General features: G+C 50.8%; 2 protein-coding genes across 5 annotated transcripts in view; one reads left to right on the forward strand and one right to left on the reverse strand.

The window, feature by feature from the left end:
- Positions 1 to 4431, forward strand: part of LOC307204775 (sodium/glucose cotransporter 1-like) — a 41323-nt gene extending 36892 nt beyond the window's left edge. For both annotated transcript variants that reach the window (XM_079956730.1, XM_079956731.1), the window contains 3 exons: positions 529 to 744; positions 1964 to 2063; positions 3435 to 4431. In XM_079956730.1, the coding sequence (XP_079812856.1) occupies positions 529 to 744; positions 1964 to 2063; positions 3435 to 3649 (531 nt within the window). In that variant the 3' untranslated portion in view covers positions 3650 to 4431. The remainder of the gene's footprint in view (positions 1 to 528; positions 745 to 1963; positions 2064 to 3434) is intronic.
- Positions 4432 to 12447: 8016 nt separating this feature from the next.
- RSPH14 (radial spoke head 14 homolog) overlaps positions 12448 to 12960 on the reverse strand; it is a 59731-nt gene continuing 59218 nt past the window's right edge. For all 3 annotated transcript variants that reach the window (XM_079957047.1, XM_079957046.1, XM_079957045.1), the window contains exon 7: positions 12448 to 12748. In XM_079957047.1, the coding sequence (XP_079813173.1) occupies positions 12510 to 12748 (239 nt within the window). In that variant the 3' untranslated portion in view covers positions 12448 to 12509. The remainder of the gene's footprint in view (positions 12749 to 12960) is intronic.

The following is a 12960-nucleotide window of genomic DNA, read 5'->3' on the forward strand; positions in this document are numbered from 1 at the left end:
GTGGTACCTATTTATCTACTTGCACTTTGACGTGCTTTTAAACTGCTAGGTTGGCAGGAGCAGGGACTGAGCAATGGGAGCTCACCCTGTCGTGGGGATTCGAACCACCAACCTTCTGATCGGCAAGCCCTAGGCTCTCTGATTTAACCCACAGCGCCACCCGCGTCCCCTGCCTCCATGGTAGGAGGTAGTAAATGCCTCTGATTTGCAGTTGCTAGAAACCACGGGGGGGGGGGAGTGCTCTTGTGCTCGGATCCTGCTTACTGGCTTCCCAGAAAAGGCATCTGACTGGCTTGCATGAGAGCAGGATGCTGGCTCTTCTGAAGGTTCTTATGTGTAAATAGAGGCAGCTCCAAGTGGGGCAGGAAGTGAGGACCACCTGTTAAGAAGAGGGATGGAGCACTGTGCCTAGAAGCCATTGGGCTGAGTGCTGTTGCCCATGGTGTGAGTCAGACTAAAGGGAAGAGGAGCAAGGCTGGATCCGAGCACCATTTGTGGAGCTGAGCTTTTTCTTCTGCTTCCTGCCAGGGGGCCTTCTGGGGACTGATTCTGGGGCTGCTGATTGGACTGTCTCGAATGATCACCGAGTTTGCCTATGGAACTGGCAGCTGCGCTCAGCCCAGCAACTGCCCGGATATTATCTGCAAAGTCCACTACCTCTACTTTGCCATCATCCTGTTCGTCATCTCGGTCATCATCATTTTGACTGTCTCATACCTGACCAAGCCCATTGACGACGTCCATGTAAGCCATTCGCTCCCTCTTTGCTTTGATCTTTCTCTTCACTTCTCCTCTGCCCCTTCCCACCTCCAGATGGGGCTGCAAACATGCCACGTGCGTGCGTCTTTCAAAAGGAAGAACATCTGGGGGACACAGCACTATCTCAGAACCTGTTTTGAACACCAAGGCTTGGTTCTGCAGCATGCGAAGGGATGAAGGCAAATGCCTTTGTCCACACTCAGAGTGCTTCTGCCTTGACAGCTCCTGCATGCAACCACCTTGGATCAGACAGGCTGGACACACTGTTTTTCTTTTAGAAATGAACCACAGATAGAAAGCCAGCGAGGGATATGGCTAGGACCAAATCTTTGCTTAGTCAGTGAAGCTCCCCAGGGAATACCTATCTCTCTCTTTCTCTCAGCCTGGCCTACCTTGCAAGGATGTTCTGAAGGTATATGAGAGAAGTGCAGGGCCCAGGCAGTGGTGGAGCTTCATGCTCTGGCACCGAGGTGCGGAGAGCAGGTGGGGGTGGGGCTGGCGTACGTCCTGGGGGGTGGCACGCTGCCTGCAAGGGTATGGCACACGTTTTGGAGGCGTGGCACGCCTGCAGGGGCGGGGCACCCAATGCGGGCGGGTGGGCAGCCGCAATGGCACCCTATCAGGATTGCGCTGTTGGGGGTGGTGTGCTCCCCCCGCACTCCTCTTCCTCCACCAGTGGGCCCAGGCTAGTACTATGGAAATGCTGAATAATTATGTCTCATTTGCTCTAGTCTATCTTTGTACAGTGGTACCTCGGGTTACATACGCTTCAGGTTACAGACTTTGCTAACCCAGAAATATTACCTCGGGTTAAGAACTTTGCTTCAGGATGAGAACAGAAATCGTGCTCTGGTGGCGCAGCGGCAGCAGGAGGCCCCATAAGCTAAAGTGGTGCTTCAAGTTCAGAACAGTTTCAGGTTAAGAACGGACCTCCGGAACGAATTGTATTGTGCTAGTTGACCCTCAGGGTCCCTTCCAATTCTACAATTATATGAGCACAGAGTAGGGCAGAACAGTAGAAGGGCATTTCTAGACTTGCTGCCCCCCAGTTTTCTGCTTCTGAGCTGTGAGGTGCCACAGCCTCTCCACTTACTTCCACCACATGGGACACCCTCCCTGCACTGGTCCCTTTCCCTCGCCCACGATGGTCTCAGCCCCTTCTCCCTGGGTTCATCTCTGTCTCTCTGTTCTGTGCCCACGGCAGCTCTATCGCCTCTGCTGGAGCCTGCGAAACAGAAAGGAGAAACGCATCGACCTGGATGCTGAGGAGATGGAGGAAGAGCTGGTCTTCGAAGAAGAAGCTTGTAAGAGCTCTCCCCTTGGTTCTTATTCCTTCCTGGCACTAAATGAGGGTCAATGACAGGGGGGCACTAGAGAGGAAGGACCATCGTAGCTTGGTGGTGGCGAATCCACTTTGCCCATGGAAGGTGCCAGGCTCAGCCCTGGGCTGCATTTCCAGAGCAGGCTCCTTGGAAATAATGGACCTAAGTTATATCAATGGGCTTCCCCTGAAATGGACCTGCATTTGATACCACCCACAGTACATGCCATTGAATGCTTTAAAACAGGGGTAGGCAAACTAAGGCCCGCGGGCCGGATGTGGCCCAATCGCCTTCTCAATCCAGCCCGCGGACGGTCCGGGAATCAGAGTGTTTTTACATGAGTAGAATGTGTCCTTTTATTTAAAATGTACCTCTAGCTTATTTGTAGGGCCTGCCTGGTGTTTTTACATGAGTAGAATGTGTGTTTTTATTTAAAATGCATCTCTGGGTTATTTGTGAGGCATAGGAATTTGTTCATTTTTTTCCCCAAAATATAGTCCAGCCCACCACATGGTCTGAGGGGCGGTGGACCGGCCCACGGCTGAAAAAGGTTGCTCACCCCTGCTTTAAAACAATAAAACCAATTCAGGCCAGAACAGGCTTCTAAGCTGTTTACAAAGCATGCAAATCAGTCATGAAAATTTAACTTACTTACTACCCACCCTTCGTCCATGGCTCTCACCCACTTGCCACTTGAGGCAAACAGAAAATGGCACCACCACCTTCTCCGCCTGAGGGAAGCCCCACAGAAAAACAGAATCTGGAGAGGAGCAGGGGGTGGCAGTGGTGACAAGCGCAGGAGACGGCGAGCACTGTCCTCCTTAAGGGCCGGGATCTACTGCCTCTCCCAGCTGTCCCCAGCCTGCCACCTGGGGCAACTGCCTAATGGGTGGGCCGTCCCTAAGGTGTCACTAAACAGTGGTACCTCGGGTTACATACACTTCAGATTACATATGCTTCAGGTTACACACTCCGCTAACCCAGAAATAGTGCTTCAGGTTAAGAACTTTGCTTCAGGATAAGAACAGAAATTATGCTCCGGCAGCGTGGCGGCAGCAGGAGGCCCCATTAGCTAAAGTGGTGCTTCAGGTTAAGAACAGACCTCCGGAACGAATTAAGTACTAACCCGAGGTACCACTGTAGTACACAATAAAAGCACCCTTTAGAAAAAAACTTTCTCAGCATGTTTTACGACACTCAGACTGACCTGTATGGTGGGAGTCTGGCACTGAGACCTTCCTTGTCGTGCCCCATAGACGGAGAGCGGTAGGGGTCTGGGGGACACGGAAGTGCGTTGTCTTCTGGGCTTCTACGTTTTCAGCCTTGACCTTGACCTTTTTTTCTCTCTTGCAGTCCCGGACAAGGAGCAGGGTTGTTGCAGGAAGGCCTACAACTGGTTCTGTGGCTTGGAGACCATCGCAGCTCCCAAGCTCAGCAAAGAGGAGGAGGAAGCCTTGCGGGAGAAGTTGATGGACACAACAGAGGACCCCTTCTGGAGGCGGGTGGTCAACACCAACGGCATCATCCTCCTGGCCGTGGCCATCTTCTGCCACGGCTTTTTTGCATAGACTCGTGGGGCTGGGTGTTTTCCTTCCCCCTTTCCCTTTGAAATGAGGGTCTCCCTCCCCCCCCCCAGATTGCTTTGTGAAGCCATAATTTGTAAGTTCTGCCCTTACCAGGCCTGACACTTATTTTGCCAATCAAGTTGATTAATTGTTTAATCAAATGGGTTAATTGGTGGGTGGGCTGCCTCTCCTCTGAAAGGGGGGGGGAGGAGGAGCCCCACAGCTCAGATATAAAGAGGAAGGGGTAAGGAGAACCACATCAGCAACGCTCAGGGTCCATTTTTGGACTCTATTTTTACAAAGTGTTTTTTATATATAAAAATGCTGCTTTTCTCTGTTTAAAATGTTGTGCTTTCCCATAAGTGATTACTTGTAAATAATAATGATAGTAATAAGTACAAGTCCCTAAAATAGAGGCTGAGTTTCATATTCTGTGGATCTATCTGCTTGAATCCCTTTTAGGCAGAATCTCTAAATTGCTTCCCTCCCTTGCTTTTTCCTTTCCTGTTTCTCTTTTATCACCCCCCCCCGCCGCCCGCAAGTGGATTCCCACCCCCTTCCCATGAGCTCTTTTCTCTGGTCTTGGACTGCAAGTGACTAGACTGGATTTTTATTACCACTGTGATTTGAGCAAGCTTGAAATTATTTGAAGGGTTGATACCTCCCCCTGCCAACCCCCTGAAACTTCAGTCTTTGACTTGACATGGCCTGCCACTCTTTGTGCATTCTCAGTGTATTATAAATTGTGCAAAAATAAGAATACACAACTTATTTTTTAAAGAACAGCAGCTTGCATTTTGTTTGAAAAGGGATTCCATGCTAAGGGGCAGGGCAGTTGCTTATGGTGCTGTGTGGTGTAGTGGTTACATTGTCAGACTAGGACCTGGGAGATCTCATAGCTCAGCTGTGAAGTTCACTGAGTGGCCTTGGGGGCCAGTCACTGCCTCTCAGCCTACCCCTACCTCATGGGGTTGTTGTTGGGATTAAATAAGGAAGGGGAGAACCATGGATGCCACCTTGAACTCCTTGGAGAAAAAGGTGGGATATGAATGCAATACATATATAAGAATAAGCTGGAGTTCCCACAGGCTCCGTACAACATGCAAGAGTTGGTGTAGCATTTGTGCAACCATCTTGCATGCTAAGGGGAGAGAGATGGAGATTCCTTCATTGGTGAGATCATTTGCAGGACAGGTTGCTAAGAAGAATGAAAAAGGCAAATTGCCAGTGTGGTATATGGACCGTTCTAGACCACAGTCCTGGATTCAGGTTGTGGCTAGTATGTTCGTTGTCTGGCTGTGGGCAAGTCCCCATTTCTCAGTCTGATCCCACCTCACAGGACAAAGTGCATAACCGCCCAAGGGTCTCTGTGGAGGAAGAACAGAATGCCAGCTTGAAATGGGATGCCTTCCTTGACCAAACTGCTCTGGCTTGTGACTAGGAGCCCACAGCATGCTGGATGCCTGAGGGTGGCTCAGGGAGTACCAGACTGGATTCTGCAGGACCTTGGACAGCTCCGAGCAGCCAACTTGCTCATCAGGAGCTCCACTGAAATCTTTCAATGACTCCCTGGCCCCGCCCCCTTCCTGATGAGCGATGGCCCACTGGGGGAGTGTGAGGCCCCCATTGCAAAGTGGGTGGGTTCCTTGAGGGAGTCCGGGGTGTGTTGGAGCTCACTTTGGGGGCGGGATCCTGGCTCAGACCAAGTTGTGGGGGGGGGGCCTCTGCCACATACCCCAATTTTCTTCCTGAACCAGCTAAGTCCTTCCCACCCCCCTCCACCCATAAAAAGATCCAGCTTCTGCTCAGGATCAGGGTCATGATTGGACTAGAGCAGGGGTAGGAAACCTAAGGCCCAGGGGCCAGATGCGGCCCAATCACCTTCTCAATCTGGCCCGCAGACGGTCCAGGAATCAGCGTGTTTTTACATGAGTAGAATGTGTCCTTTTATTTAAAATGCATCTCTGGGTTATTTGTGGGGCATAGGAATGCGTTCATTTTATTTTATTTCAAAATATAGTCCAGCCCACCACATGGTCTGTGGGACGGGGGACCGGCCCACAGCTGAGAAAGCTTTGCTGACCCCTGGACTAGACGTATCATGAGGCGTGTTCCCTCTACACACATATTCAGCCACCCTGGGCCACTTGGGAGGGGTTTCACACTTCCAGGGAACACTGGAGCCTCAGCTTCACAGACCTACAGAAGAATATAAGAAGAGGCTGCTGGATCACATCAATGGGCCCACCTAGTTTAGCATCCTGTTCTCACAGCGGCCAACCAGTTGTCTGTGGGAAACAAGAAAGCAGGATTGGAACACAAGCACAGTCTCCCCTCCTGTAACTTCTGGCAATTGGTATTTGGAAGCATTGCTTTCTCCCACTGCAGAGACAGAGCACAGCTAGCATCAATAGTCCTTTCCTCCTTTTTTAAAGCCATCCAAGTTGGTGGCCAGGGACGCGAGTGGCGCTGTGGGTTAAACCACAGAGCCTAGGACTTGCCGATCAGAAGGTCGGCGGTTCGAATCCCCGTGACGGGTTGAGTTCCTGTTGCTCGGTCCCTACTCCTGCCAACCTAGCAGTTTGAAAGCATGTCAAAGTGCAAGTAGATAAATAGGTACCGCTCCGGTGGGAAGGTAAACGGCGTTTCTGTGCGCTGCTCTGGTTCGCCAGAAGCAGCTTAGTCATGCTGGCCACATGACCCGGAAGCTGTACGCCGGCTCCCTCAGCCAATAAAGCGAGATGAGCACCACAACCCCAGAGTTGGTCACGACTGGACCTAACGGTCAGGGGTCCCTTTACCTTTAAGTTGGTGGCCATCATTGCCTCTTGTGGGAGCTTCACAATTTTAACTGTGCACTGCGTGAAGAACGACTTTATTTTATCTGTTCTGAACTTAGACTGGGCTGTTTCTGTCATTAAACCCCCCCCAAACCCCTTCTCTGAGCTGGCAGAGGTTGGAATCTTGCTCTCAGCTGGTGATTAAGTCCTGGCTACATTAATTAGAGCCATGATTGGTGCTGACTTCAAGTGATGGAGAGAGGGGAAACAGGTGATTTGTTGATGCAGGCATCTTCTGGCGTCACCCGCAGCAGAGCATCGCTCTAGACCTCCCAGCACCACGATCTGCGACTGCGGCAAACGGGCCCCGGCTGAGTCCGGCTCATTTTTAGAAACGTCAAGGCTTAATAGCAGGGTGGAGGGGAAGTGCCAGATGGTGACAGGCTAATTGTTGGATTTGCCATATGCAGGAGACAATGCAAAGGTTCCCCTCAATATTTCCGGGTGACTAAGTTGTTTGCAGCTGAATCCTCGGCTATGTTAAGCTGAAACCCGCCAGTGATTTCTCATCAAGCTGAAACCTTTTCTCTGCCTTTGGCAAGGGGAGGTTGGAGCAGGATGGGAAGCCATTGCCTAGATGTTGTTGGGTCTGTTCAGGTGATGTCAGAAGGCTCTGGTGGAGCTATAGAACCTGGAACAAAAGGGGGGCACCAGAGACACTTCTCTCTTTCTGGGGCAGCCTGGAGGTGTGGGAGTTTGAGGTGGTGAATGTGGCAAGGTTGAAGTAATAATAATAATAACAATTTATTATTTATACCCCGCCCATCTGACTGGGTTTCCCCAGCCACTCTGGGCGGCTTCCAACAGAATATTAAAATACAATAGTCTATTAAACATTAAAAGCTTCCCTAAACAGGGCCGTGGGTGCCGCTGTGGGTTAAACCACAGAGCCTAGGACTTGCTGATCAGAAGGTTGGCGGTTCGAATCCCCACGACGGGGTGAGCTCCCGTCGCTCTGTCCCTGCTCCTGCCAACCTAGCAGTTCAAAAGTACATCAAAGTGCAAGTAGATAAATAGATACCACTCTGGCGGGAAGGTAAACGGCATTTCCGTGCGCTGCTCTGGTTCGCCAGAAGCGGCTTAGTCATGCTGGCCATATGACCCGGAAGCTGTATGCCAGCTCCCTCGGCCAATAATAATAATAATAATAATAATAATAATTTATTATTTATACCCCGCCCATCTGGCTGGACCTCCCCAGCCACTCTGGGCGGCTTCCAAAAGAATATTAAAATACTATGATACATCAAACATTAAAAGCATCCCTGAACAGGACTGCCTTCCGATGTCTTCTAAAAGTCTGGTAGTTGTTGTTCTCTTTGACATCTGGTGGGAGGGCATTCCACAAGGAGGGCGCCACTACCGAAAAGGCCCTCTGCCTGGTTCCCTGTAACTTGGCTTCTCGCAGTGAGGGAACCGCCAGAAGGCCCTTGGTGCTGGACCTCAGTGTCCGGGTAGAACGATGGGGGTGGAGACGCTCCTTCAGGTATACTGGACCGAGGCCGTTTAGGGCTTTAAAGGTCAGCACCAACACTTTGAATTGTGCTCGGAAACGTACTGGAAGCCAATGTAGGTCTTTCAAGACCGGTGTTATATGGTCTCGGTGGCCGCTCCCTGTCACCAGTCTGGCTGCTGCGTTCTGGATTAGTTGTAGTTTCCGGGTCACCTTCAAAGGTAGCCCGACGTAGAGTGCATTGCAGTAATCCAAGCGGGAGATAACCAGAGCATGCACCACTCTGGCAAGGCAGTCCACAGGCAGATAGGGTCTCAGCCTGCGTACCAGATGGAGCTGGTACACAGCTGCCCTGGACACGGATTTAACCTGTGCCTCCATGGACAGCTGTGAGTCCAAAATGACTCCCAGGCTGCGCACCTGGTCCTTCAGGGGCACAGTTACCCCATTCAGGACCAGGGAGTCCTCCACACCTGCCCGCCTCCTGTCCCCCAGAAACAGTACTTCTGTCTTGTCAGGATTCAATCTCAATCTGTTAGCCGCCATCCATCCTCCAACCGCCTCCAGACACTCACACAGGACCTTCACCGCCCTCACTGGTTCTGATTTGAAAGAGAGGTAGAGCTGGGTATCATCCGCATACTGATGAACACCCAGCCCAAACCCCCTGATGATCTCTCCCAGCGGCTGCATGTAAATGTTGAAAAGCATGGGGGAGAGGACAGAACCCTGAGGCACCCCACAAGTGAGAGCCCAGGGGTCTGAACACTCATCCCCCACCACCACTTTCTGAACACGGCCCAGGAGGAAGGAGCGGAACCACTGTAGGACAGTGCCCCCAGCTCCCAGCCCCTCAAGACGGTCCAGAAGGATGTTATGGTCGATGGTATCAAACGCCGCTGAGAGATCCAGCAGAACTAGGAAACAGCTCTCACCTTTGTCCCTAGCCCGCCGGAGATCATCAACCAGTGCGACCAAGGCAGTTTCAGTCCCATGATGAGGCCTGAATCCCGACTGTATGCCAGCTCCCTCGGCCAATAAAGCAAGATGAGCGCCGCAACCCCAGAGTCGGCCACGACTGGACCTAATGGTCAGGGGTCCCTTTACCTTTAAACAGGGCTGCCTTCAGGTGTCTTCTAAAAGTCTGGTAGTTGTTTTTCTCTTTGACATCTGGTAGGAGGGTGTTCCACAGGGCGGGCGCCATTACCGAGAAGGCCCTCTGCCTGGTTCCCTGTAACTTGGCTTCTTCCAGCGAGGGAACCGCCAGAAGGCCTCAACACAGGACCTCAGTGTCTGGGCAGAATGATGGGGGTGGAGACGCTCCTTCAGGCATTCTGAGGCCACAAATGCTTGAAGGTGGGGAGTGCACACAGTCAGAAGCATTCAATGCTTCCGAGTAGGCCTATTGAAGTTAATGTACGTGATGAACTTAGGTTCCTTCATTTCAATAGGTCTGAGTTGGATTTAGTTGACTCAATCTGATGGTGAGAGTTGTTTGACAGTGGAACGGACACCCTCAGAAGGTGGTGGTCTCTCCTTCATTGCAAGTTTTTAAGACTAGGTGACACTTGGGGTCCCTTTCAACTCTACAACAACAACCCAGGGAAAGAGACTAAAGTAAGCGAGAACCAGAGGTGCTTCTCCCACGAGACGAGGGGAAGTGCTGGCTTCTGAGTGGTGTTTAGAGCGGAGGGCAGGCAGGCAGACCTAACCCACAAGGCGCAGCCCAAGGAATGCTCTTGCACAAGCTCCACCGAAATGATCCTAGGGTCTTTCCAGGAGTCTTGTACAGAACATGCTAGTGAACTGTGCCTTATGTTAATGTGTGTGTGTGTGGTCATTTGGTATTTCCACCAGCCCTGGACAGGAACTGTTGAATGCAAAGACTCTGAAGCAGCAACTGGAGGCAGAGACTGCTCCTGGCCCCTTTCCAGAAGACACCCCTTGCTCCTGCCCTGGCACCATCACAGTCCTTGGAGTCTACATTGATCAAACTGAGGCATTGCTCCAGAGGCTCCTGGTTCATCATTGCCAGCAATGGTTCCATTTTTTCCCCTGTTGACAGAGCTTGGGGAATCTTCATCTTTTGTCTCTGCGGCTTGTTCCGTGAGAGCTGGGGAAGGGTGATGGCAGCCTTCCCCATTCTGATGTTGGACAACTCCCATCATCCCTGATTGTTGGCTGCCCTGGCTACTGGGGCTGCTGGGAGCTGTAGTTCAGCGGCACTTGGAAAGCCCCACATTGAAGAAGGCCTTGGGTGGTGGCTGATTTTGAAGCTGTTTCTTCTTCGTAGGGCTATGAGAGGGAAGGGGCCAGTTGGCAGGATCAAGGACCGCATTTGTGTCTGCATTCAAAGGGTGGAAGGAAGGAAGTCAGGGCAGGCCTGAGACATTTTGCAGGCTATAGCGAAGAAGTGCTGGCAGCCATGACATGTACAACAGAACTGGTGATGGAATCATACTTCAGCACTAGTGATGGGATAGCTTCCTGCATGCCATCTGAGGCTACAGACACATTTAAAAGCTCCTGACTACCGCCAAAGAAGCCTGGGAACTGTAGTTTAAGGCTTATGGGAATTGTAGTTTTCTGAGGGCTAAACTACAGCTCCCAGGATTCTTTGGGGGAAGCCATGTGCTTTAAGTGTACAATGTGCACATAGCCTCATTGGCCGGCTAATTTGGGATGGGGGCAGGATACGCTCTGCCCTTCAACAGAGGTGGCTGCCTGTGGGGCTGAGGAGGAACAGCCTGAGGACATCTGCTGCTGCTGTCTCCCGACACCTGAGGCAACTGCCACCCTTTGCCTACTGGTGGGGCTGGTTCTGGGGGGAGGAAAGAAGAGAGACGCCTCTCACCAAGCTCTTCTAGGCTTGGAGTCTTTTTTCACAATTGCCCCACAGTACACCATATTATATCCTACAAAAAACACAGCACAATTCTCCCATGGGGCTTCCCATGCAATAAAATGACCTGTCTGCCCTCTGCCCCCCCCCAGCAGGGGCCTGACACTAGGAGAGCCCTGCTCAGCTGGAGACAGTCAACCCCTGGACTCTGTAGCCCCTACAGAGGGACACAGGTCAGCCTCCCCCTAGTGAATTCCCTTCCGCAGTCCTGTTTTGCCTTCCCAGCTTGCTGGCCTAGCAGCTGCCACTGAGTAGGAACAGGACCCACACTTGAGGTTTGGGGGGCAGGCCTTGTTCCTGAATCTGTCTGGCTTGCTCTGCAAAGGGTCTCACTCAGCCCACAGGGGCACACATCAGCGGAGAATCTACAAAGGGCAGCCATTTCAGTGGAGGTTGCACAGGAATTGGGCCCTGTGGGTTAGATCTCTTCGTTTCCCTACTGTCCAGAATGGTGCTAAGGGCCCTGGTTTCAGAGTTTGGTCACCAGCTCTGTCTGCTCCCTCAGGGAAGAGTCTTGTGGATTAGATATCATTACGAAACTTGAGTGCATTTTGTAATTTTACAAGCTATGTGACTCCGTTGCTCAGTTGGATCTCTATACATGGTCTTTCATGAATCATGACTTTGCTGTTATTTTTATTGGTTATAGTCCAGTCATGATTTATCACAATGGCTGGGAGTGAATATCTGCTTAATTATTATTTGCCAATATTTTGAGAGTTAATCTGATTGTGTGATGCAGTATTCCAAATGGAGCACCAAAGATCACTTGATTTAATATACGGTACACTGTATATTTTCTAGTCATGATTTTTTATCATGACTTATAGTGGTTCCTCGGGTTAAGAACTTAATTTGTTCCAACTCGCTTGTGGAAACAACTCAGAGGTTATTAAGAAGAAAAATGATAACAAGAAGAAGATTGGAAGATGGGACTTGTGAACATCAAAGCAGCAGAAATATGAGATAATTGGACCCTTATGGAGCTTGAAGCATGGGTACCCCCAACAAAAATTTAAAAAAATTCGGCAAAATATTTGAATTTTATATGTATTGGTATAATTTGGATTAATTAATGTGACATGATTGGATTGTTAAATGGAAAACTTAATAAAAATTATTTATAAAAAAAAGAACTTAATTTGTTCTGGAGGTCCATTCTTAACCTGAAACTGTTCTTAACCTGAAGCACCACTTTAGCTAATGGGGCCTCCCGCTGCTGCTGTGCCACTGCTGCGCGATTTGTTTTCATCCTGAAGCAAAGTTCGCAACCCAGAGCAACTACTTCCGGGTTAGCGGAGTCTATAACCTGAAGCATCTGTAACCCGAGGTACTATTTCTGGGTTAGCGGAGTCTGTAACCTGAAGCATCTGTAACCTGAAGCATCTGTAACCCGAGGTACCACTGTACTTGCATTGGATCAGATTGCTAAAGTGTGATCTTTGTTGTGTATTTTGCAGTTTCTGCGGCTTGTAATCTGCCTTGTGTATAGCAATACGGAAAGGTGGTATACAAGTTAAAAGAGAACTGAAACAAAGCTCTTCCCCTAACCCAGTCATGATAGTGCAGCCCACGCATGATGACAAGAGGCAAGCAGGCAAGAAGCTGTTGAAACAGGAACTTTATTGTCAATTGCGTTGCTCTCCAAGGTCCCCGCCAGCCCGTTCCCTATGGCTTCCACTCAATGACTTCCACCGCAATCTGTGCCGCCCTCCTCACAGCCGGGCTGGAATCGCTCAGCCTCTTCCGGAATTCGGCCACGTGGGCCAGCAAGATCTTCCGGCCCTCTGGGGCCTCTGACAACATGGTCAGGGCCTTGATGGAGTAAAGGCGGACTTTGCTCCTCTCGTCGTGAATCAGGGGCAGCAGCGTGTCAATGGCGTCTGCATTGATGGCTGCGTATTTCCCTGAGCGTGACAGAAGGAAGGCCCTGTGAGATGCTAAAAGGAGAAGCCCTGCAACAGCTGCTGGATGTCAGTCATCCAGGTGCCTCTTCTGGAAAGCCACAAACAGTCACAAGCACCACAGCAGCCTTCTCCCCATTTGTCCCCCTTGGCATCCTCCCTCTGAGAGTGGAGGGAAGACATACCACAGCGGGTTGCTTGTGTGAAGGCTGATG

The sequence above is a fragment of the Podarcis cretensis genome, assembly GCF_951804945.1.
Source record: "Podarcis cretensis genome assembly, chromosome: 16".
Classification (NCBI taxonomy): domain Eukaryota; kingdom Metazoa; phylum Chordata; class Lepidosauria; order Squamata; family Lacertidae; genus Podarcis; species Podarcis cretensis.